Below are 21976 nucleotides of genomic sequence, written 5' to 3'. Positions count from 1 at the left end.
CATTGCCGAGTTGCAAGTTTTTCACTATATGCAGTTGATAAAGCTGCATGAAGAAAGCTAGTTTGTTCCCTTGATGTTGTAGAGTTAGATCCAAGGTGGAGATTTGTGAGATATTGGATCGAACTCTAGTATGGTCGAAGGGTAGCTTCTTGGTTCGACAGTTCGACATAGTTAAGCATGAAGTCGAAGGTTGCTCACATGCTGGTGTCGAAGTGTGCATGCAGATGTCGAAGATGCTAGGGTTGTTAGCATGTTAAATTAGGTTTTAGTGTTTAAACTCTAATTTGTTAAGTTATCTAGTGTATTAAGTTGGCTTGTGTAATGGGCCTTGCTGAAAAAGCCTATTAGTCAGTATGTTAGGTTTTATTATAAATAGCATACTAGTCTCTCATCATTGCTAAGCTGCAAATCCTAATTTAGGATGAAAGATGTTATTTGTTATTCTTGTAAACTTGTAATCTTGTTTTAAGAGAAAGCGAAAGAATAGCAGTTATAACCAATTCTTGTGTTCTTCTTATCTCCCCTAATTCCCTATTATACTTTGTTCTTGACATCGTTTTTCACAACAAAATTTATAAAATAGAATAAGATTGTATTCTGTTAAAAACTTTTATGTTATTTGGTTTATACTATTTATCGATAAAAATATGACATATATACTTTAACATAATATAAAATATAAAAGTAAAAATAGGAAAAAATTATACATTTATTCTATTTTTATTTTGAAATAACTAAATATTCTCCATAGAAAAAACAAAAGATATATTATTAAGAAAAAGTAAAAGAGAATAGAAAATATAAGTTTTATTTTGTTAGGATATTTTATATAATTTTTAAATAAAAGAATTCAATAAAATATAAAAAATAGGGTTAATAGACATTTGCCCCCTGGCATATAAGCGAGATTCGGTTTACCCGCTATTAATTTTTTTTTTTGGATTGCCCCCTTGAAATATGAAAAGCTCTATGATTTACCCCCCTAGGACCCCTTGTAACCTTTTTTTTTTTATTTACCCCCTAGTATTTCACTGTTTTTTACACGCTTAGAGGTACCCTAAAAATACATGGGGTAATTCAAAAAAAAAAAACTAATATGGGTTAAACCGAAACACGCCTATATGGCGGGGGCAAATGTCTATTAACCCTAAAAAATATCTGCCCTAATACTGAATCGAAACAGCTCTCCAATGGACACAAAATCAGTCATGTCTCCGAAGCCGGTGTTCTTCCCCGACGATCTCATCATCCAGGTCATTCCTTTTCTTCCTGTAAAATCTCTTCTTCGATTCAAATGTGTTAGTAATTCTTTGAACACTCTCATTGCCGATCCTACTTTTGCTAACTTGCACCTCAAAAAATCAAAAACATCACCAAATACGCAATTCACATTGATCACTAATCACGTCAAGCCTAGTGTGGACAGTGATTGGAGTATCATTCCGTACCCTATAAGTCGTTTAGTCGATAATCCGTCAGCTACATTTGTTGCAGATTCTCATTATCTTTTAAATTTAAAGGATAAATAATGGTCTATAGCCGGTTCCTGCAATGGATTGATCTGTCTCGTTGGTTATAATTCCATATCTAATAAGTCCTTCTCTAGAAGGGACAATATACATCAAGACTACTGGTTGCGATTATGGAATCCGGCCACTAGAAAAATATCTCAAAAAATTGGTTATCTTCGTGATGTACGCTGTTTCGTCTTCAATTTTGGTTGGGATGACTCCACAGGCACGTTTAAAGTGGTTGCGTCACGCACTGATCATCATAGTTATACAAACAAAGTGAAAGTTTTCACTATTGGTGATAATGTTTGGAGAAAAATTGAAGAGTTCCCCGCTGTTCCTCTTGGTTTGGGTTGGCGTGGGCAACGTATAGATAAGGGATATGAATATGGTTGTGTGTTTTTAAATAATGCTTTTAACTGGTTGGCTATTCACAAGCGCTCTAGGTTAAATGCCACTTTCAATTGGAGTTATTATGTAAAGCGCATTACTGTTGAGGGCCTTGTTATTGTTTCGCTAGATCTGAGGACGGAGACATATAATCAGTATCGGCTGCCTCAGGGTTTTAATAAGTTGCCGCCCGAAGAGCCAACTATTGGTGTGTTGGAGGAGTGTCTTTGTTTGTGTTATTCTTATAAGGAAACTGGTATTGTTATATGGCAGATGAAGAAATTTGGGGTTGAAGAGTCTTGGATTCAATTTCTTAAAATTAGTTATCACGTTCTTGGATTAGACTATGATATTTCGTTCTTGCCATTGTTTCTTTCTAAGGATGGTGATACATTGGGATTGTGCAGTTCTCAAAATGAGGTAGCAATTCTTTATAATTTGAGAGATAATAGTATGCGGCGAATAGAAGTTAAAGTGCACAAAACTATTATAGATGGTAAAACTCGCAATTCGTTATACTTGAGTCTGGCCCAAGGTTATGTTGAAAGCTTAATTTCAGTTTGTTGAAAGTAAGTACATGATCCATTGTTTACTGGTTTGAATTTATGTAAACTCATGTGTTGTATTCATAGTAACAGATTGTATGAATACTCGTTTAATGATTGCTTAGATTGATTGTGTAAATACTCGTTTTATGATTGCTTAGGTTGATTATGTGAATACTCGTTTTATGATTGCTAAGTTGATTGTGTTTTTTGATTTGATGATCTGACAATTCTCTTTGATATAATGAATCTGTTTTTGTTTATATATTATAATAACCAAAAGGCTTGGCGTTTTTCGGACATTGACAATAAGCATGCCTCTTGCTAGTGTTAATTATATGAACGAAAATTCTCCCTACTATGAAATAGTCCTTAGTTTGGGAGGATATTAAATGATTTGAATTATGTTATCTTATCAAATTAGGAGAGTAGGAGTTAAAATACTATTGAAGGAGTATTGAATGTAAGAGAGCGAAGCCCTGTGCCAATGTTGATGTGTTTTCAGAACTTGTATGTACTGTCAAAGAAAGGGGCTGCACCACTTTGGTTTGAGGAATATTTTGATTGTTTTATCAGCTTCATGGTTTTAAATAATTGTAGCTGCGGATGCAGTTGCGGTCTGATACGGGTTAATGCGGTCGTTATGGTGTTATAATGCGGTTTTTAGTGTGATTTACGATCACACCGCAATTGCAGTATGATGCGGACGTAGACACTACGGCAACCGCAATATTGCAGCCGCATCACGTGATGCGGTCTGCAATTTAAAATCATGATCAACTTTGTTGGTTGTTGATGGAAGAAACTGTCAAGAATCACTAGATGCTTCATTATTGGGCTGAATAGGATAGAAGATATTACACATGATGGAAGTTGAAAGAGAAATCCATAAAGGCCAATTGTTCCATGCTTGATTATATGTATCTGGTTTTTTAGAATTACAATGAAATAATTTAAATTCTATAAAGAATCACATTTTGTATCTGCCAGACTACAACAAATCCTCTTACAAGGAGGACATCATAAATGACAAAATGTTTGAAACCCTTTTTGATTTTTTATCTTCATCTTTTTTTATGTACAAAAAGAAGAAAGAATTGATATGATCTTTTTAATTTTGTGTTCTGAACACATGTCCACTGTCGCTAAGAACTGATTGGGATCCAAGAATTCATCGGTAATACTCCGGTAGATTAAGTCATCTAGAATTGCTCTTCCTTTCTATAAAATAAAGATATAGTGAAAGAAACCATGCTACGGACATTTAAAGAGCTTTTGGTTGTTTTTGCTACACCAAGGTTTTATTCAAGTAGGGAGAGAATAATTCCGTGAAGCCTTTTCGCACGTAGCAAATATGATGACAGCTCGGTACTTATTGACTATTACAACAGCAAAAGATTGGCAATTGCACCAAATGAATGTAATTAACTAATACTTTTCTTCCTTAAAAAATAAGTATACAAATAATGATGTTTGTTGCTTACGATTTTTTTATGACCTTTTTAATTTTTTTGTATGCTCTTATCCGGTGGTGTGGATTCAGAAGCAAGTAGCTGGTTTCAGATGGAACTAAAAGTGTTAGTAGTTATTTGGTGACTTTTGGTTTGTTGGTGTGGATTCAGGTGCAAGTAGCTGGTTCCAGATGGGAATCAATGAAGTGTTATTAAAGGTGTAAGGAGCAATTTGGTTTGCTTTAATATGTTGTTGTGGATTTGAGAGCGGGATGGACATTTGTTGTTCATAATAGTACCACATGCATGTAGAGTTAGTCGAGGAATACATTTGGATATATGCAAACATATATGATTGAGTATTCATGGTGTTGATGGTTGGTTGAGAATACATGATGTATTGGTGATTAGTTGCGATTAGCGAGTATATGTGATGATTATGCAAATTATCCTATACCCTTGTTTTGGATGAGACTTGTTTTGGATGAGACTCTGATGTTGAATATTTTTTGTTGTTTTCGCTGCGTATTTTTCAAAGGAATACTTTATTTTAGTTGTGTATACGAATACTTCTATATGCGTAATTATGATTTGTGTGGTAAAAATTATATTTTTATTTTTCCGTTCGATAACATATAAAATAAACACATCAAGTTATGACACAATTGAATTTCTTTATAAGTGTTTTGCCTTTTGCTCATTACCTGCATCGAGGAGATTCACAATTTACAACTTAATTTTATCTGGAAGAATACAACCAATGGTAGGAAGTATCATACGGTCAGCTGGGGTATATTTACAACTCCAAAGGATGAAGGAGAGTTAGGGCTTCGAAAGTTTGACAAAATGAACAAGGCTTGTATTATGAAGTTGGGGTGGAAGCTATAACATAATCATGATGATCTTTGGTGCAAAGTTTTAAGAGGTAAATATAGGAATAACAATGAGCAAGAGCAGACTAGCTACAAAGGTACAGACCCTCAATTATGGAAAGGCATACAAATGATGAATGCTCATCTTTATTCGATTGGCACTTGGAGTATAGGCGATGGTAGGAAAATTTACTATGGAAAGATAAATGGCCAGTTGATGGTATGGATATTGAGGATCTTATTATTCTAATACCTCCTAACTTGTTGGAAGCTGAACTTTGTGACCTTGTGGACTCCAATGGAGATTGGCAGTTTTAGTTACTGAAGGGGTGGCTTCCAACAGACATTCAAAGTATAATCAAAGCTCATCTTTCTCCAAATGATCTTTATGGGGAGGATGAGTTTATTACGGTTGGAACTAGTGCGGGCGAGTTTTTCGTCAAAGTCATTTACAACTAGCTCAGTGATGTTTAATATTAACGGTATGGATATTTTGTGGAAGAATATATGGAAGCTTCATGTTCTAGAACGTATTCGCTATTTTACGTGGATGTTGGCTCATGATAGATTGTTTACCAACCATCAAAAGAGTCAAATAGAAATTGTGGAGATGCTTGCCAAACATGCAGGGATGATGTGGAATATGTGTTACATGTTTTATAGATTGCTCCAATGTCATGCAAGATTAGACCAATAGAATTCCTTCGAGTATAACTAACATTTTTTTGCAGGTGGGCTTACAAGATTGGGTTAATCTCAATCTTGGAGCTAATGGTACGATTGTGGACAACTGGCATGAGTTCTGGACAGTGGCTTGCCACTGTCTTTGGACTTGGAGGAACAAAGAAACGCATGAAGATGATTTTTTTTGTCCGCTAAATGCGGCTCATCACATTCACATTTGGTCAAGGAATATTCTGTAGCAAAATATCATTGCGCAATTACTACTATAAGGCATTGGTTATGATTAGTTGGCAACCTCCTTAAAGTAACTACGTTAAGCTCAACACAAATGGCGCAAGCAAGGATAGGGTGAATTATGGTTGTGGTGGTGTCGTAAGAGAAGTTAATGCTGTTTGGTTACGTGGTTTTGCAAAAAATACAGGTGTGTGTTCTGCCTTTATAGTAGAACTTTTGGTGTGTTTGAAGGTCTCAATTATACACTCAAGATAGGGAAGAAAAATGTGGAGTTGAATGAAGATTCTATAGAGGTGATGGATGTTATTAAAATTACAACTCAGAAAGTCTTGAAGGTTATGCATTGTTAAGGCAAATCACAAGGTTGATAAAGCTTCACGATGATGTTCAAATTAGCCACTCTTATCGAGAAGCTAACAAGTGTGCAGACGCGTTGACAAATGAAGGATGCAACTTAAATTGCAATTCTGTTGAATACATTGTCGCACTTATTTTTATTAGTGGGTTGTTAAAGAATGATCTATTAGGAGTCTTTGTTTCTAGATTAATCATGTGTAGCTTTCCTCTTCGGGCTTCAGCCCTCTTGTTTACCATATATATATATATATATATATATATATATATATATATATATATATATATATATATATATATATATATATATATATATATATGAGGAGGGTTATATTGACTCCAAGAGTAAGTGTTCAACACTTACTCCAAATCATAACCATTGATTTTCATTAATCCAACAGTTTTAATTAAAGTTTTATATAAAAAAAATATTATATATATATATATATATATATATATATATATATATATATATATATATATATATATAGAAGGGTTATATATATATATATATATATATATATATATATATATATAACCCTTCTATATATATATATATATATATATATATATATATATATATATATATATATATATATATATATATATATATATTGGTGTTGTGTGTTAGATTTGTTCTATTATATAAATAAATTTGGTTTCTTAAATTAATATAATTAAATGTATAAATTTATTTTATGATTATTAAAAGATATTGATATATAGTGTGCAACAGATTATTTTATTTGAAAATATAGTTGTATTTCTAAACTATCGGTATTTAGTTGTATTTTTTTTAAGAGTATATCAGGCCGGAGGCCGAAACAGAAAATTACAATATTACAAGCCTTGGAGCAGCATATCTCATAATATTCCCCACATAAAACTCCCTAATAGACCCAGGACAGTCATCAAACAAGAAAAGATCTACCGCAACCGTACATCTCAAATTAGTGTTGAAAGTATATTGGAGTACTTTTTTAATTATCGTTTTCACAGGGATTTATGAGATATTACCGCCGTTCTACAATTTACAATTGTTTTAAGCTTAAGTTTAAAAAAAGAATTTGGTTTCGGTTTTAGTCACGGAATTGCTTGATCTCATAGAAGTATCGATAGAAGAGAGTTTAGGTTTTGTTCTGGAATGGGCCAAGATTCTGCCCAGTCTACTTTCGGCCCAATTAGACCTGGGGGCTCAAATCATCTCTAAGCCAACGAGGAGCAAACACGTGCCCGGCTCCTTGGAGACCCAATGACGCTGGAGCACTGCAGTGCGTGCTCGGCATATGATGCTCCCCGCGAGCGTCCCATCTGACGAGGACTTCCCTCCTCGTCCTGACTCAAGCTTACCGCGCACGCTCCCCGCGAGCGTTCCTTCCGCTGAGGGCTCTCTTCCCCGCGGGCTTTTGCCGAGGACCCTCCTCCTCGTATGGTTGCTTCACATCCAAACCCCTGAATAATACGCAGTCCATGTAGTCCCTGAAAGACTGCGTCTTCCTTAAACTTCAGAGTGGTTAACTAGGACGGGGACCACGTACTGGTCTTCGATATTTCCGCATGGAATCCTGGAAGTCTCCTAACTGGTCCTGGGCGTCTAGTCTAGTAGCGAGATGATGGCCCAACGCTGGGGTTATAAATACGCTCTTTCACTAGAGGGTCAGGTATTCACTTCTTCTATCATTTACCTTGTACTTGCACTATGTTGCTCGTCTTCTTACTTTAGCATCGGAGTACCTGTTGCGGCGGTAAAGCGGCAAGCAAAAGTAAGTAGGATATTATTCCCGGGTGATATAGTTATATCGTATCGTAGTCCACAGAGATGTGTGCCATTCGATCAATTAATTCGTTCTTGAGTTTGGTTTTATAAATGTATAAGAGAGTAAATGTATCAACAAGAAAACTACTCATTCCTTAATAGAATAGAATTGTCAAGCTGAAATATGATCTAGTTCTCACAAACTTAAACTTATTGACCGAATATACTCAACTTGTAACCTATCAATGTTATCACATGTCAACATTACTACCACAATATTATCTAAGTGACGATCTCTCAACCACCTAAACAACACATGAGATATCTGAACTTCCCGTAGATGCCGATCTCTCAGACAAACACGACCGCTCAGAAGCATTAAGCACTGACACTAAGTGATTATCAACCTAATCCATCTCTGCAATTAAGTTAATAGAAAATTATCCTAGATAAGCATTAGAGTCCTACGTCTCCATAGCGACTCAAACACAATAGCAACAAAGCAAAAATCCAAGATAATAATCCACAAAGATATGAAAGCAAGCTTTATACAACATAATGATCAACAAATATACATGAGTTCAAAGGAGATACATACAAACAACCCAACAATGGAAATTACAAAGAGAAGAGAGAAAGAGAAAGCAAACATGTCTTGGTTTGTCAACACCAATTGATGAAGAATACACTCCCAATCCACCAATTGCAAGATCCAATGTTGTTATCTACTCCTAATCTAACAAGAAATGAGGTGATGGAGTTGAGAGAACCCTAAAATTGGCCTCCCAAAACCATAACCCTAAAAATGAAATGAAATGAAACTATATACACAAATCTGTCTCGCAGCGCTCGCCCGGCGAGCCAATTGCTCCGCCCGGCGAGACCTTTATTCCTGGCCACACAGCCTCTGCCACGTCATTAAGTGGCAAAAATATCTACTTTCGCCCGGCGAACGAATTGTTCCGCCCGGCGACTCCTTCTTCTTCCGCCCGGCGAACGAGAGGCGGCCCAAGGCAGAAACTTTGCAATTATTTTCCTCACTCGCCCGGCGAGCTAAATGCTCCGCCGGGCGAATCACACCAGCCTGCACTTTTTATTTCTTCAAATGTTTCTTCCTTTATTGATCCAAAATTGCATCTTTGAAGCTTTATTACTCAATGCTCCATACATGCTCAAATACCTACAAAATGGATGAAAAACTATTAGTCGGTACATAAATGAATCAAAAACTCGATTAAATGCAAAAGCTACATATTGTATGTAATATACACTAAAACTAGTCTAAATTGAGGAAAAAGAGAAAATAAGTGCCGCAAAACTATACACAAAATAACTACGATTTGGCACTTATCAAACTCTCCCCAACTTAAACTTGTTTGTCCTCAAACAAGAAACAAACAAAAACTCACTCAAAAGAAAGTTTGTCCTCAAACAAGACTAAACAACTCGAAATGACAAAAACGATCAATCAAAGAATCACGAAATGACAAGTTTTGAAAAACAGAAACAAATGTATGGCTCAAAGGAAAAACGGTACACACAAAGTATACTACTTACCACTACTACGATGATAACATAAAATCATGAAACCAATGCTAAATACAAAATTTATGCCAAACATTCTAAAACAATGCAAGTTCACATATGAATCACACCTAGCAAAAAGAATCATCGGTAGATGAAAAACACAAAATGAAGAATTTTCACTCATCCAACAATCTTGCAAACAATAGACAAAATTATGCATTCATCTCAAAAAATTCACATTGACACATGAAAACATAAATCACAAGGGCTTTTTCAAGGTTGTAATGTGGTCGGGAAAACAAAAAGGGGTGATTCCTAAAGCTAATTGAAACAAAAAAACTTGCCTAATTCTAAGGGAGATATAACTTCCACAAAGTTTCAAACAATACAATTTCAATCCACTTCTTCTTTCACACCAAGTGTTACACCAAACACGCCACTTATTAACACAATTTATTCCAGACTCTTTTTGTCTTACTATTTTTTAAAGCTTTTCCTCTTTTTTTTTTCTTTTTCTTTTTTTTTTTTTTTTTTTTTCTTTTCTTTTTCTTTTTTTTTTTCTTTTCTTTTTCTTTTTCCTCAACACATACTCAACTAACCAAATAAGCACATAATCAATGCTCTCCCCAACTTGAATTCAACCACATCATAATATGAATACTCCCTACTTTCTAAGGCAAGGTAAAAACTCATACAACAACGAAAGGTTGAGGGTTCAAGAAAAAAAAACAACAATCAAAATCCACCAAAAAGCGAACTAATTCTCAAGTTCAAAAAGCGAAATGGATAATGACAAAAAGCTCAAAGGGGTTAACAAAAGATCACACACTCCCAAGGTGAAATGAATATATGGCTAAGGTAGTTGTGCTCAAAATCAAACAAAATGCCTTGATCATTTTCATGCTTTCACAAAGTCAATACAAACAAAAGATTAAACATAATAACATCTAGTTAAACAAGAATTGTGGTCTCCCGCTTATGTAAACAATGGAAAGCTTCCTCACAAAAAGGTTGGGAACTAAAGTGATTCACAAATGAACAAGTATACGAAAGAATGAATGGCATACAAGTTGCAAAAAGCCTAAGTATCATGAATATGCTACAATCTAGAAAGTGATAAACACATACCTCGAACGTGTACAAAATGTTAAACTCTATCATTACCATACATCCGCAAGTCGCAACGATCAAACTTGACAAATCATCATTTGTGACCTTAAGCTATCGAGCCAAAGTTTGAACACAAACAATCGAAAACAAAAGAAAAATTATAAACAATTTAAAACCGTTGGGATGCCTCCCAACAAGCGCTTGTTTTACGTCGTTAGCTCGACGCCTTTATTGAGCTTAGTTAGTAACTTCCTCCATCATGCCATGGTGAGGATTCACCGCGCAACCTAAAGAAAGTGTCCTAACAAATACTCAAACAAACGTTACAAAACAAGAATATTTACAACAATAAGTACAAAACACAAACGATAAGAAAAACAAAACGTTTGGTGAAATTAGTTAAACAAGTTGAAAAGTGAAGATATGACATTTAAGAACTATCCGAGTTCAACTTGTTTAATAAGTCCACCAAACTAAATTAAAACAAGTATAATTATACAAAGTATATAAATTCACAAATGTACGATGTTTACAACTCAAAAACAAAGGAACAATCGCAATGCAAAACACATCCCCGGCAACGGCGCCATTTTGTTGCGGCGGTAAAGCGGCAAGCAAAAGTAAGTAGGATATTATTCCCGGGTGATATAGTTATATCGTATCGTAGTCCACAGAGATGTGTGCCATTCGATCAATTAATTCGTTCTTGAGTTTGGTTTTATAAATGTATAAGAGAGTAAATGTATCAACAAGAAAACTACTCATTCCTTAATAGAATAGAATTGTCAAGCTGAAATATGATCTAGTTCTCACAAACTTAAACTTATTGACCGAATATACTCAACTTGTAACCTATCAATGTTATCACATGTCAACATTACTACCACAATATTATCTAAGTGACGATCTCTCAACCACCTAAACAACACATGAGATATCTGAACTTCCCGTAGATGCCGATCTCTCAGACAAACACGACCGCTCAGAAGCATTAAGCACTGACACTAAGTGATTATCAACCTAATCCATCTCTGCAATTAAGTTAATAAAAAATTATCCTAGATAAGCATTAGAGTCCTACGTCTCCATAGCGACTCAAACACAATAGCAACAAAGCAAAAATCCAAGATAATAATCCACAAAGATATGAAAGCAAGCTTTATACAACATAATGATCAACAAATATACATGAGTTCAAAGGAGATACATACAAACAACCCAACAATGGAAATTACAAAGAGAAGAGAGAAAGAGAAAGCAAACATGTCTTGGTTTGTCAACACCAATTGATGAAGAATACACTCCCAATCCACCAATTGCAAGATCCAATGTTGTTATCTACTCCTAATCTAACAAGAAATGAGGTGATGGAGTTGAGAGAACCCTAAAATTGGCCTCCCAAAACCATAACCCTAAAAATGAAATGAAATGAAACTATATACACAAATCTGTCTCGCAGCGCTCGCCCGGCGAGCCAATTGCTCCGCCCGGCGAGACCTTTATTCCTGGCCACACAGCCTCTGCCACGTCATTAAGTGGCAAAAATATCTACTTTCGCCCGGCGAACGAATTGTTCCGCCCGGCGACTCCTTCTTCTTCCGCCCGGCGAACGAGAGGCGGCCCAAGGCAGAAACTTTGCAATTATTTTCCTCACTCGCCCGGCGAGCTAAATGCTCCGCCGGGCGAATCACACCAGCCTGCACTTTTTATTTCTTCAAATGTTTCTTCCTTTATTGATCCAAAATTGCATCTTTGAAGCTTTATTACTCAATGCTCCATACATGCTCAAATACCTACAAAATGGATGAAAAACTATTAGTCGGTACATAAATGAATCAAAAACTCGATTAAATGCAAAAGCTACATATTGTATGTAATATACACTAAAACTAGTCTAAATTGAGGAAAAAGAGAAAATAAGTGCCGCAAAACTATACACAAAATAACTACGATTTGGCACTTATCAGTACCTTGCAGGTGTACCTCCCAGTTGTAACGCCCCGAATTTAATTAATTAGTTAATTAAATTATGGAAGGAATTATTTATTGGATTTAGCTGAAATTGGATTGTTATGCTGATCGAAGATATTAAGTTTAAGTCGGATTTATTTAGTCGGTTTAATTGGAGGATAATAGTAAGAATAATATGATTTATTTATTGGACTAATTGATTTAAGTGAATTGGGTTGGATTAGTGTGTGGTAAATAGCAATGAGGAAGTGTGAATGATTGGCCCAATAAGAGTTATAGGAGTTATTTGGATTATTTGGAAAATAAAGAAAAAGAAAAGAAATGGGTTTTTGTGAAAATAAGGGTTTGGAGGAGAGGTGAATAAGAGAGCCATGGCGGAAGAGAAAAGCCAGGGAAGTCCAATTTTTGCAGCAAGTTTCTGTGGTGAGACACCTTAGCAAAACAAACGTTTCTCCCGATCCAACCGTTGGATCGTCGCGGTTCTTGGACACAGCGTTCCAGACTCGTAGAGGTAACTTCTGACCGGAGCGATTTTCGTTTTGATGATTTTAAGTCCGTCTGACAAAACGATTTCCGAACAGGTTTTTGGTGCGTCTCTGCACGTTGTTAGAAAAGATTTTTGGAGAAAAGTTGGAAGCGGCGGCATAAGCTATGGCAACCGGGAGAGTAGAGGAATCTCCAATCCAAAGGTAAGGGTGGGGTTCTTACTCTATAACCGGGGTTATGATGAGCATGTATGTGGGATGGGGTTTATGAATTTGCCTCAGTGTCGGTGTTTGATTATGTGGTTGATTCTGAGTCCTTGGTTGTTATTCATAATTGGTTGCTCCGTGTTGATTTGGGGATGATTTGTAGGTTGCTGTTGTATTGTGTTTTAGTGGTGGAAAATTGTTATGTTGCTGTTATAAATGTTGTGTTCTTGAATTAAGTTGTAGAAATTCAATCAAATGAATTGGTAGTAATGCTTATTATTAGAAATAGTTGGCATGTGGTATAAGTTGCAGAAAGTGGAAAATAACACGAAGGAGCAATGGCAGAAGTATAAAGTAGCAGGCTGAATCGGTAGCCTAATTATAATGCGATAAAAGTAACTGTAGCAATAATGATGGCTTATATAGCGGTAATTCAAGTAACGGAGTTGTTGATAATTAACAAATAATAATAATTAAGTTGTTGGTGCCTTAGTGGTAGATGTTGATAGCGAATATTAAGTTGATAGCTGCAGAGTTGTTACAACCTTGGTAGGAATAATTTGGTAGTAGTATAAGGACCGATGATGTAAGTTGGTGGACAATTAAGTATAAGTTGTTGAGTAGAATGTAGTATATGTTGCTATTAAGTAGTATAAATAAGACTTATAATAATAGTCGGTATGAGTAAGCGTTGTGTCGAGTTGTTGTTGTTATGTTGTTTCTAGTATGTTATTATTGAACATGATATAGTTGAATATGTTGTTAGTAAGTTGTTGGGAATATGTTGTCGTTGTTGAACAAGTTGTCATTACTATGTTGAAATGTTGTTGTTATACGTTGCTGTTGAATTGTCGTTGATTACGTTGATGATGTTGTAGGCCTATGGCCAATGTTGAATAAGTTGAAAATTAATTATGTTGTTCAGCGTTGTTATTGTCCCGACTTGTTGTGGGCATGTTTAAGTTGTAGGTCATATGACCAAGGTTGGATTAAGTTGATGCATCTGTTGCATGTTCAAGTTGTTGTTTACGTTGTTGTTGTCGTTGTTGTTGTTGTTGTTGTTTCGTAGTTGTTGTTATGACGTTGTGGTTGTTGTCGCATGCATACATTTGCATTGTTTACGTTGGCCTAGATGGCACCTGTTTAAGTTGGCCTTAATGGCACCTGTTTAAGTTGAAATGCCTTGATAACCTGGCATATGTTTAAGTTGGGAGTTCTGCTCCAATGGTACCACATGCATTTGCACAGTTGAGTCGCATTTGAAGTTGTTGTTGTTATTGCGCTGTTGTTGTTATTACGTTGTTGTTGTTGTTATAAGTTGTTGTTGTTATACTTATTGTTGATAAACAATTATTATAACCGTTGTTGCTATTTGTTATTATAACTGTTGTTTGAATAGGTATGAAGTGGTGAAGTTGTATGATCTAATCTTAATATATTATTTATCATACGCTTGTTTATATTGTTGGATATCTCACCCATTCTGAATGATGTTTCCCTACCATGGGAAATTGACAGGTACTCAAGATAGCAGTGGAAGTTTGAAGTGATTTTATGAAGTCTTTAGTTACTGTTAGTTCGAGTTGGGTCTTGCTCTGATACGTAGCACTCGGGGGGATGAATGATTATCTTTTAATTGTTGTTATAACTATAAGTTGTTAACTTTTAAGTGGAATTTATGAAGTAATATGACGTTGGTGAAGTTGTTTTAGTTTAATAAAAATATTATGCGAAGTGAAGTTGAATAATTGATATTATTATTATTATTAATAAAAGTTGTTTTATTTTTTTAAAAGAGTAAACAGGTTTTATCGTTTCATCCGAGTTATGTGCTATGCATCTATGATATATGTGATTAAGCTGTTTGTTGTTTTACGTTGAATGTGACATCCCAATTGTATATTGAATTTCCGCACTCTGATCTTATTAAATATTCGTTGGGTAGATTTGGGGTGTTACACCAGTTCACTGAAGATCCGGATCCTTGCAGACCTTGAAGATCCATCTGATCAGGTAAGATCAGGTTTTAAATGATTAGTAGAAGAATGTCAAGATTAGGGTTCAATAATCTACTTCATATGTATTTTCTTGATTGAGCATGTGAACTCATAAATGACAAATATATTCACATATCCTCTCAATATGTTTCATCTCTAAACCATATTATGAGTTTTACCATTTTGATCCTTAAATGATCTCTCAATCTAACTATCAAAATGGCAACATTCAAAGCTTGATATTAGTGAATATCAACTCACAAAGCTATTTCTAAACTTTTTTTGTTATATGAAAAACCTAGTTCAAGACTTGAAAACTATTTCTCAATAAGAACTCAAATCACATATAAATATAAACACAAGTTTTTTCACCATATATTAATCAACACTTGTTTACATACATAGTATCAAAAGAAATACATACTACAAAAAAGATTATCTACCTCTAATCTTTACACCAAGAAGGATTTCGCCACCCATTTCCATGGTGACTTGAGCAACAAGTAAACAATCAAGCTTTATGAACATCAAACTTGAAGTCTCAAAGATTGATGGTTGAAAGCTATGATTTTTGGTTAACAATGGAGGAATTAGGGTTTTGAACACAAAATGGTGTATTTTTGGTCAAGAGAGAGAAACAAAAGATGGAATGATCCATAAAGTATCTACAAAGTACTCTAATAGCATGGCCTATCTGCCCAGATTCGCTGGCGGCTGCTTTGCTTCGTCGGGCGGAGCCCACTCAAAAAGCCACGTGACACAAATCAGCACAAAAGGAGAAGCCCAAAATATCTTCATTCGCCCGGCGAGCCAAATGCTCCGTTGGGCGCTCCAAGGCATAAGGGAGGCCACAATTTTGCTATCTTTTCCTCTGGCTCGCCTCCCGCTCGTCGGGCGGGCTTTCGCCTCCAAGCCACGCGTCGGGCGAGCATCACTGTTCACTGACACTTTCAGTGTCGTCCAAATCTCCGATTCTTCGACTTTTTTCCCGACTTTTTTGCACTTTTGCAATCACCAAACACTGAAACACTAGAAAACACATTAAAAATACAAAATATTCACACTTGCCAAAATCACTTACTTACATAAGCTATATTACTCAAAAACATAGAAAAAGGGCTTAAAAGTGTCACATTTTTATATGATAAACAAACTACTCTTGACACTTAAGAATTAGCAAACACATCCGCACACATATTAGTCTCGCGCAAGCAAGTAATAATCTCTACTTTCCAATTCTTGTCCACTAGATGACGAATCTGACGCATTAACTCCACAACACCTGACAAATTAACTTTCTCAAATTTAATCGCATTCACTACCCAATCAGAGTCCGAATTAATTTCCACATTCTAAAACCCCATTTGCCATGCTACCAGTACTCCTTCTAATACCCCCAAAGTTTCGCCTCAACCGCACCACATTGCCCTACGCATCGTGCAAAACCTCCAAGCCACTCTCCTTGACTTCCCCGAATAACACCACCACACCCAGGGATTCGACCATTCTTACTTGCAGGGTTCGGGGGACGAACATAATTCTCTACATGAACATCCTTGTTTCTCCACAATCATAAACAGTGACAAACCATCCCCCATATATCATTCCAACGAAATTCACCTTTCCACTTCTTCCTATTCCAAATATTTTCATAAAACCAATTTGCTGCAGTACTCATACAGAAACACCCGTGTTTATGTATCGGCAGAAATTGGTACCACACTTTCGAAGCAATCAGACAGTCCCTCAATACATGCATAAGAGTCTCTGTCACCCCTCCACAATAATTACACATTCCTTGTCCTAATCCCATCATTTGCTTCTTCATGTTTGTCAATACACGATCAAGCAATGCCAACCACATAAAGTAGCGAGTCCTTTCCGGCACAACCAACTGCCACACCAAACTCCAATGATTGCCAATCATATCAAAACCACTTATGGTATGATACATACCCGTCATTGTGCACTCCATGGTCTGTCCTGCCGCCACCACTACCTTAGTTGCACCATTCTCCTCTCCCAGCGGCAACTTCGAAGCCAATTTTAACAACAGATCGGCAGGCAACCAAGACCACAACATCTACCAGTTCCAGCAGCCAGCTTCTGTCATTTAGTTGTATTTATTTAAATGAGTAACTTATAATTTCCAAAAAAAAGGTCAAAAGTGAATAATAATATAATTTATTTTTTAAAATAATGGTATTATCATGCTTATTAAAATGAATAATTTGTTGTAAAAAGAAAATGTTAGTAATTTTCTTAATTTTCTCTATTTTAGTAGTGCGGAAAAAAATTAATTAATTTATCAATTAGATTTGTAGCTATGTAAAAAAAAAGTATTATTCGTGATTATCATATTATGTTTTAGGGAAAATACTTAGATGGACACAACCATACCACCTGTACTTACACACAATCAATCATATTTTTTTTATTAATTAAAAATTAAAAATTAAATTGTCTCTCTCCTCTTTTATCTCAACCACCCCCCATGATGCCAATTAAAAACGAGATTAATATTAAATAAATTTATATTTTCTCTCTTTTCATTGGTTGTGCCTAAAAAATTGGATTTAGGTTCGTGTCCATGCAAGTATTTCTCATGTTTTAGTCGATGAATTTTTTTTAAAAGAATTTATCGATGAGAAATTTAATAGTTAGTTTTTCGTTTGAATTCCGATAAATAAAGTTAATTGTTTTTAACATGATAAAATATAAATTTTGCACGTGTAGTATTTTTTACAAGATAAATCTAAATTTATTTTAGACCAAAATTTTGAAATAAATTAAGTATATGAAAGATACACTCATGATTTAAAAAATTGTTTATTAATAAATTGATTAATACATATTGTTATAAGATTATTGATATAAGAGTGCGCAACGGAAATATATGGTTTTTTATTATTTGACCACAGATATTTATTTTTTTCGTTAAATTTTATTTTATTTTATTTTGTGGTACATGTTTAAAAGAGTAACTTTTATTTTCTTATCTCTTCGTAATAAAGAAAAAAATTAACTGTTTGAAGTTTGAATTTAAATAAAATAGTTAAAAAATTTAATCAAAATATAAATGAAAAATAACCTAAATTTTCTTATATATAGTGCAGACTGCAGACGAATATGATAGCTGCTCTCCTACTAAATCAATACTGCTGCCATGAATACAAAATCTGCCATGACGCAGACTCCGACACCAGTGTTCTTCCCCAACGATCTCGTCACCGAGATCATTCCTTTTCTTCCTGTAAAATCTCTTCTTCGATTCAAGTGTGTTAGTAATTTTTGGAACACTCTCATTAGCGATCCTACTTTTGCTAACTTACACCTCAAGAAATCAAAAACATCATCAAATCCGCAATTTACACTAATCACTAATCACGTCAAGCCTAGTGTGGACAGTGATTGGAGTATCATTCCGTATCCTATAAGTCATTTAGTCAATAATCCGTCGGCTACATTTGTCGCTGATTCTCATTATCTTTTAAATTTAAAGGATAAAGAATGGTCTATGGCTGGTTCCTGTAATGGATTGATCTGTCTTGTTGATTATAGTTCCACTAATAAAGGTTTTAAATATCAAAAATATCAAGACTATAGGTTGCGGTTATGGAACCCAGCCACTCGAAAAATATCTCAAAAATTTGGTTATTTTTGTGATGTACGAGGTTTTGTCTTCAATTTTGGTTGGGATGATTCCACGTCCACGTTTAAAGTGGTTGCGTCATGCTTTAGTTATATTAAGCATACAAGAGAAGTGAAAGTTTTCACTATCGGTAATAATGTTTGGAGAAATATTGAAATTTTCCCTACTGTACCTCTTGGTTTGGATTGGCGCGGACAACGTATAGATAAGGGATATGAATATGGTTGTGTGCTTTTAAATAACACTTTTAATTGGTTGGCTTTTCACAAGCGCGCAAGGTTCAATGCCAAGTTCAACTGGAGTCAAAATGTAAAGCGCATAACTGTTGAGGACCTTGTTATTGTTTCGCTAGATCTGAGGACGGAGACATACAATCAGTATCGGCTGCCTTGGGGTTTTGATAAGCTGCCGCCCGAAGAGCCAAATATTGGTTTGTTGGAAGAATGTCTTTGTTTGTGTTATTCTTATAAGGAAACTGATATTGCTATATGGCAGATGAAAAAATTTGGGGTTGAAGAGTCTTGGATTCAATTTCTTAAAATTAATTATCACATTCTTGGATTAGACTATGATATTTCGTTCTTGCCATTGTTTCTTTCTAAGGATGGTGATACATTGGGATTGTGCAGTTCTCAAAATGAGGTAGCAATTCTTTATAATTTGAGAGATAATAGTATGCGGCGAATAGAAGTTAAAGTGCACAAAACTATTATAGATAGTAAAACTCACAATTCGTTATACTTGAGTCTGGCTCAAGGTTATGTTGAAAGCTTAATTTCAGTTTGTTGAAAGTAAGTACATGATCCATGATTTACTGATTTGAATTTATGTAAATTCATGTGTTGTTTTCATAGTAATAGATTGTATGAATACTTGTTTAACGATTGCATAGGTTGATTGTGTGAATACTTGTTTTATGATTGCTTAGTTGACTGTGTATTTTCGGACATTGACAATAAGCATGCCTCTTGCCAGTGTTAATTATATGAACTAAGATTCTCCGTAAAGGCGATTCAATCTACCTTGTATACTCTTTATTTGATTTGTCTTCAGAATGTTTTAAACAAAATTAAAGTACTATGAAATAGTCCTCAGTTTGGGAGGATAGTAAATTATTTGAAATATATTGTCAAGTGTTTTCAAGTATTCAATTATTTAGATCTTTTTAGCTTTGTATCTTGCTGTTGTGCATATTTATCTTATGTGTTTGTTTGAAATTTTGCAACTGTTTTACGATCGTATTACTGAAAAATTTCCATTATAATTTTTTAAATTCCTGACATGCTTTTTGATTGTTTTATCAGCTTTTTTGGTTGCTGGTGGAAGAAAACAATAGAATAGAATGTTGGAGTTATTACTCATGATAGAAGGTGAATGGAAAAGCAAGGCCAATTTGACATATGAGGCTTACAATAACTTTAAACATATTTGCTTAATTGCTCTTCCCTGACATATTTGACATATTTATGATGACTCAAATTCTTCCCCAAGCTTGAGATGGCTTGAGGAACATAAAACCTGTTTCACTGCGAAATGTCAGCATTTATCTATTTATCATAACAAAAGAAACTTTTAAATTTTTTAGAGTTTTCCTCATCTCTGAAATGTAAGACGAGTATGTGTCGTAGGTTGGATCCAGGGTCTTTAATTTGGAATCCTAGATGGAAACGTTCTTTTTTTGTTCACGGAGAACATTTTGTTGTTAAGTTTTTCTCTTCTTTCCAAGAAGTTGGTCTCTCTACGAGCATGATTCGTGGAGGTGGAACCATGCTAGAGACGGCTCCTTCTCTAAACTAGACTAACGATCTCACCAATAGATCTGAAACTATCGAGTAAATTGAAATTCCACCTAACTCCAAAATAAATGTATGCGTGAAAAAATTGCTAAAGACTTAAGTCATTCTAGAAAGCCACCAAAAAAATTTACATCACCAAAATATTATTGTTCTAACATATTTAATTGCTTTTGAATTGTTATATTTAATTGCTTTTGAATTGTTAAATACGATTAAAAATTTTAAAGGTTTTTAATAATGTTATAAGGTTGTATTCTTCCCTAAAATTATTCAAAATATTAAGAAAAAGGTTTTGAAAATCAAAATTTTTTAAAATTCCCAAAATTACAAAAATGCTACTGGACCATCGTCTACCGGTCCGCCGCTACGATGAATTTCTGACTTTCCATCTTTTTTTTACTTTTTTCGATTCTTCGATGTCGTCCGTACAATTCCACGAATTTCCAATTTTTTCTGATTTTTCGATGTCGTCCGTACAGTTCCGTGAATTTCCATCCAAACATGCAAAAATTGACAATTCTTACGGAAATAGTTTTAACAGTGTTATTAAGAAAATCTAATTAAAATTATTTTATATAAATAAAATATTCTTAAAATTATTTTATCATCCATTTATAAAAAAATAATATCAATTCACCAAAACCCATCGATCTCGGTTTCATGGTTAAAATGAGGAATACAATAATCAAATGGGTTAATCGATGAATTTTTTTAAATGAATTTATCAATGAGAAATTTACTAGTTAGTTTTTCGTTTGAATTTTGATGAGTAAAGTTAATTGTTTTTATTTATGTTCATGGTAAAATATAAATTAGAGAAAAGAGGTCATGCACTGACGGTGTAAAATATTTTATACTGTCAACTAATCACCACCCTGTATCCAATTAAAACATTATGTTATTTAAAAAAAACTTTAATAACATCGCATATTGATGATTCTCTATTGGATGACAGTGTAAAACTATTTTACACGGTCAGTGCACTACCTTTTAACTCTATAAATTATATCATTTTATTTGAGAATTAAATCTTGCCCGTGTAGTATTTTTGACAAGATAAATCTAAATTTATTTTAGATCTAATTTTGATATAAATTAAGTATAAGAAAGATACACTTATGATTTAAAAATTTGTTTATTAATAAATTGATTAATTGTTATAAGATTATTGATATAAGATTGCGCAGCGGAAATATATAATTTTCTATTATTTGACCGAAATTTTATTTTATTTTGTGTTACAGGTTTAAAAGACTTATTTTTATTTTTTTTATCTTTTGATAATAAAGAAAATATTTAATGCTTTTGAAGTTTGAATTTAAATAAAATAGTTAAAAACTTTAATCAAAATATAAATAGAAAATAACCTAAATTTTCTTATATATAGTGTAGACGAATATGATAGCTGCCTCCTACTAAATAAATACTGCTCCT

General features: G+C 34.3%; 2 protein-coding genes across 2 annotated transcripts; both read left to right on the top strand.

Annotated features, from left to right (window-relative positions):
- The first annotated feature begins 1190 nt into the window (after positions 1-1190).
- LOC131604088 (F-box/kelch-repeat protein At3g23880-like) lies at positions 1191-2468 on the top strand. The gene is made up of 2 exons (XM_058876580.1): positions 1191-1425; positions 1540-2468. The coding sequence occupies exons 1-2, from the start codon at positions 1191-1193 to the stop codon at positions 2466-2468; spliced, it is 1164 nt and encodes a 387-aa protein (XP_058732563.1).
- A 15810-nt stretch (positions 2469-18278) lies between these two features.
- Positions 18279-19535, top strand: LOC131604087 (F-box/kelch-repeat protein At3g23880-like). Its single transcript, XM_058876579.1, has one exon. The coding sequence runs from the start codon at positions 18279-18281 to the stop codon at positions 19533-19535; it is 1257 nt and encodes a 418-aa protein (XP_058732562.1).
- The last annotated feature ends 2441 nt before the right edge of the window (positions 19536-21976 follow it).

The sequence above is a fragment of the Vicia villosa genome, linkage group LG5 (assembly GCF_029867415.1).
Source record: "Vicia villosa cultivar HV-30 ecotype Madison, WI linkage group LG5, Vvil1.0, whole genome shotgun sequence".
Taxonomy (NCBI): Eukaryota; Viridiplantae; Streptophyta; class Magnoliopsida; order Fabales; family Fabaceae; genus Vicia; species Vicia villosa.
Note: the sequence above shows the minus strand (reverse complement) of the source record. Positions and strands in the feature narration are given on the sequence as shown.

Excerpts from the sequence above, each read along its gene's own strand:
- LOC131604088 (XM_058876580.1), top strand. The coding sequence starts at position 1,191 with ATGGACACAAAATCAGTCATGTCTCCGAAGCCGGTGTTCTTCCCCGAC. Across the intron at positions 1,426-1,539 it reads CGTCAAGCCTAGTGTGGACA|CCGGTTCCTGCAATGGATTG; the intron begins GTGATTGGAGTA and ends AATGGTCTATAG.
- LOC131604087 (XM_058876579.1), top strand. The coding sequence starts at position 18,279 with ATGACGCAGACTCCGACACCAGTGTTCTTCCCCAACGATCTCGTCACC.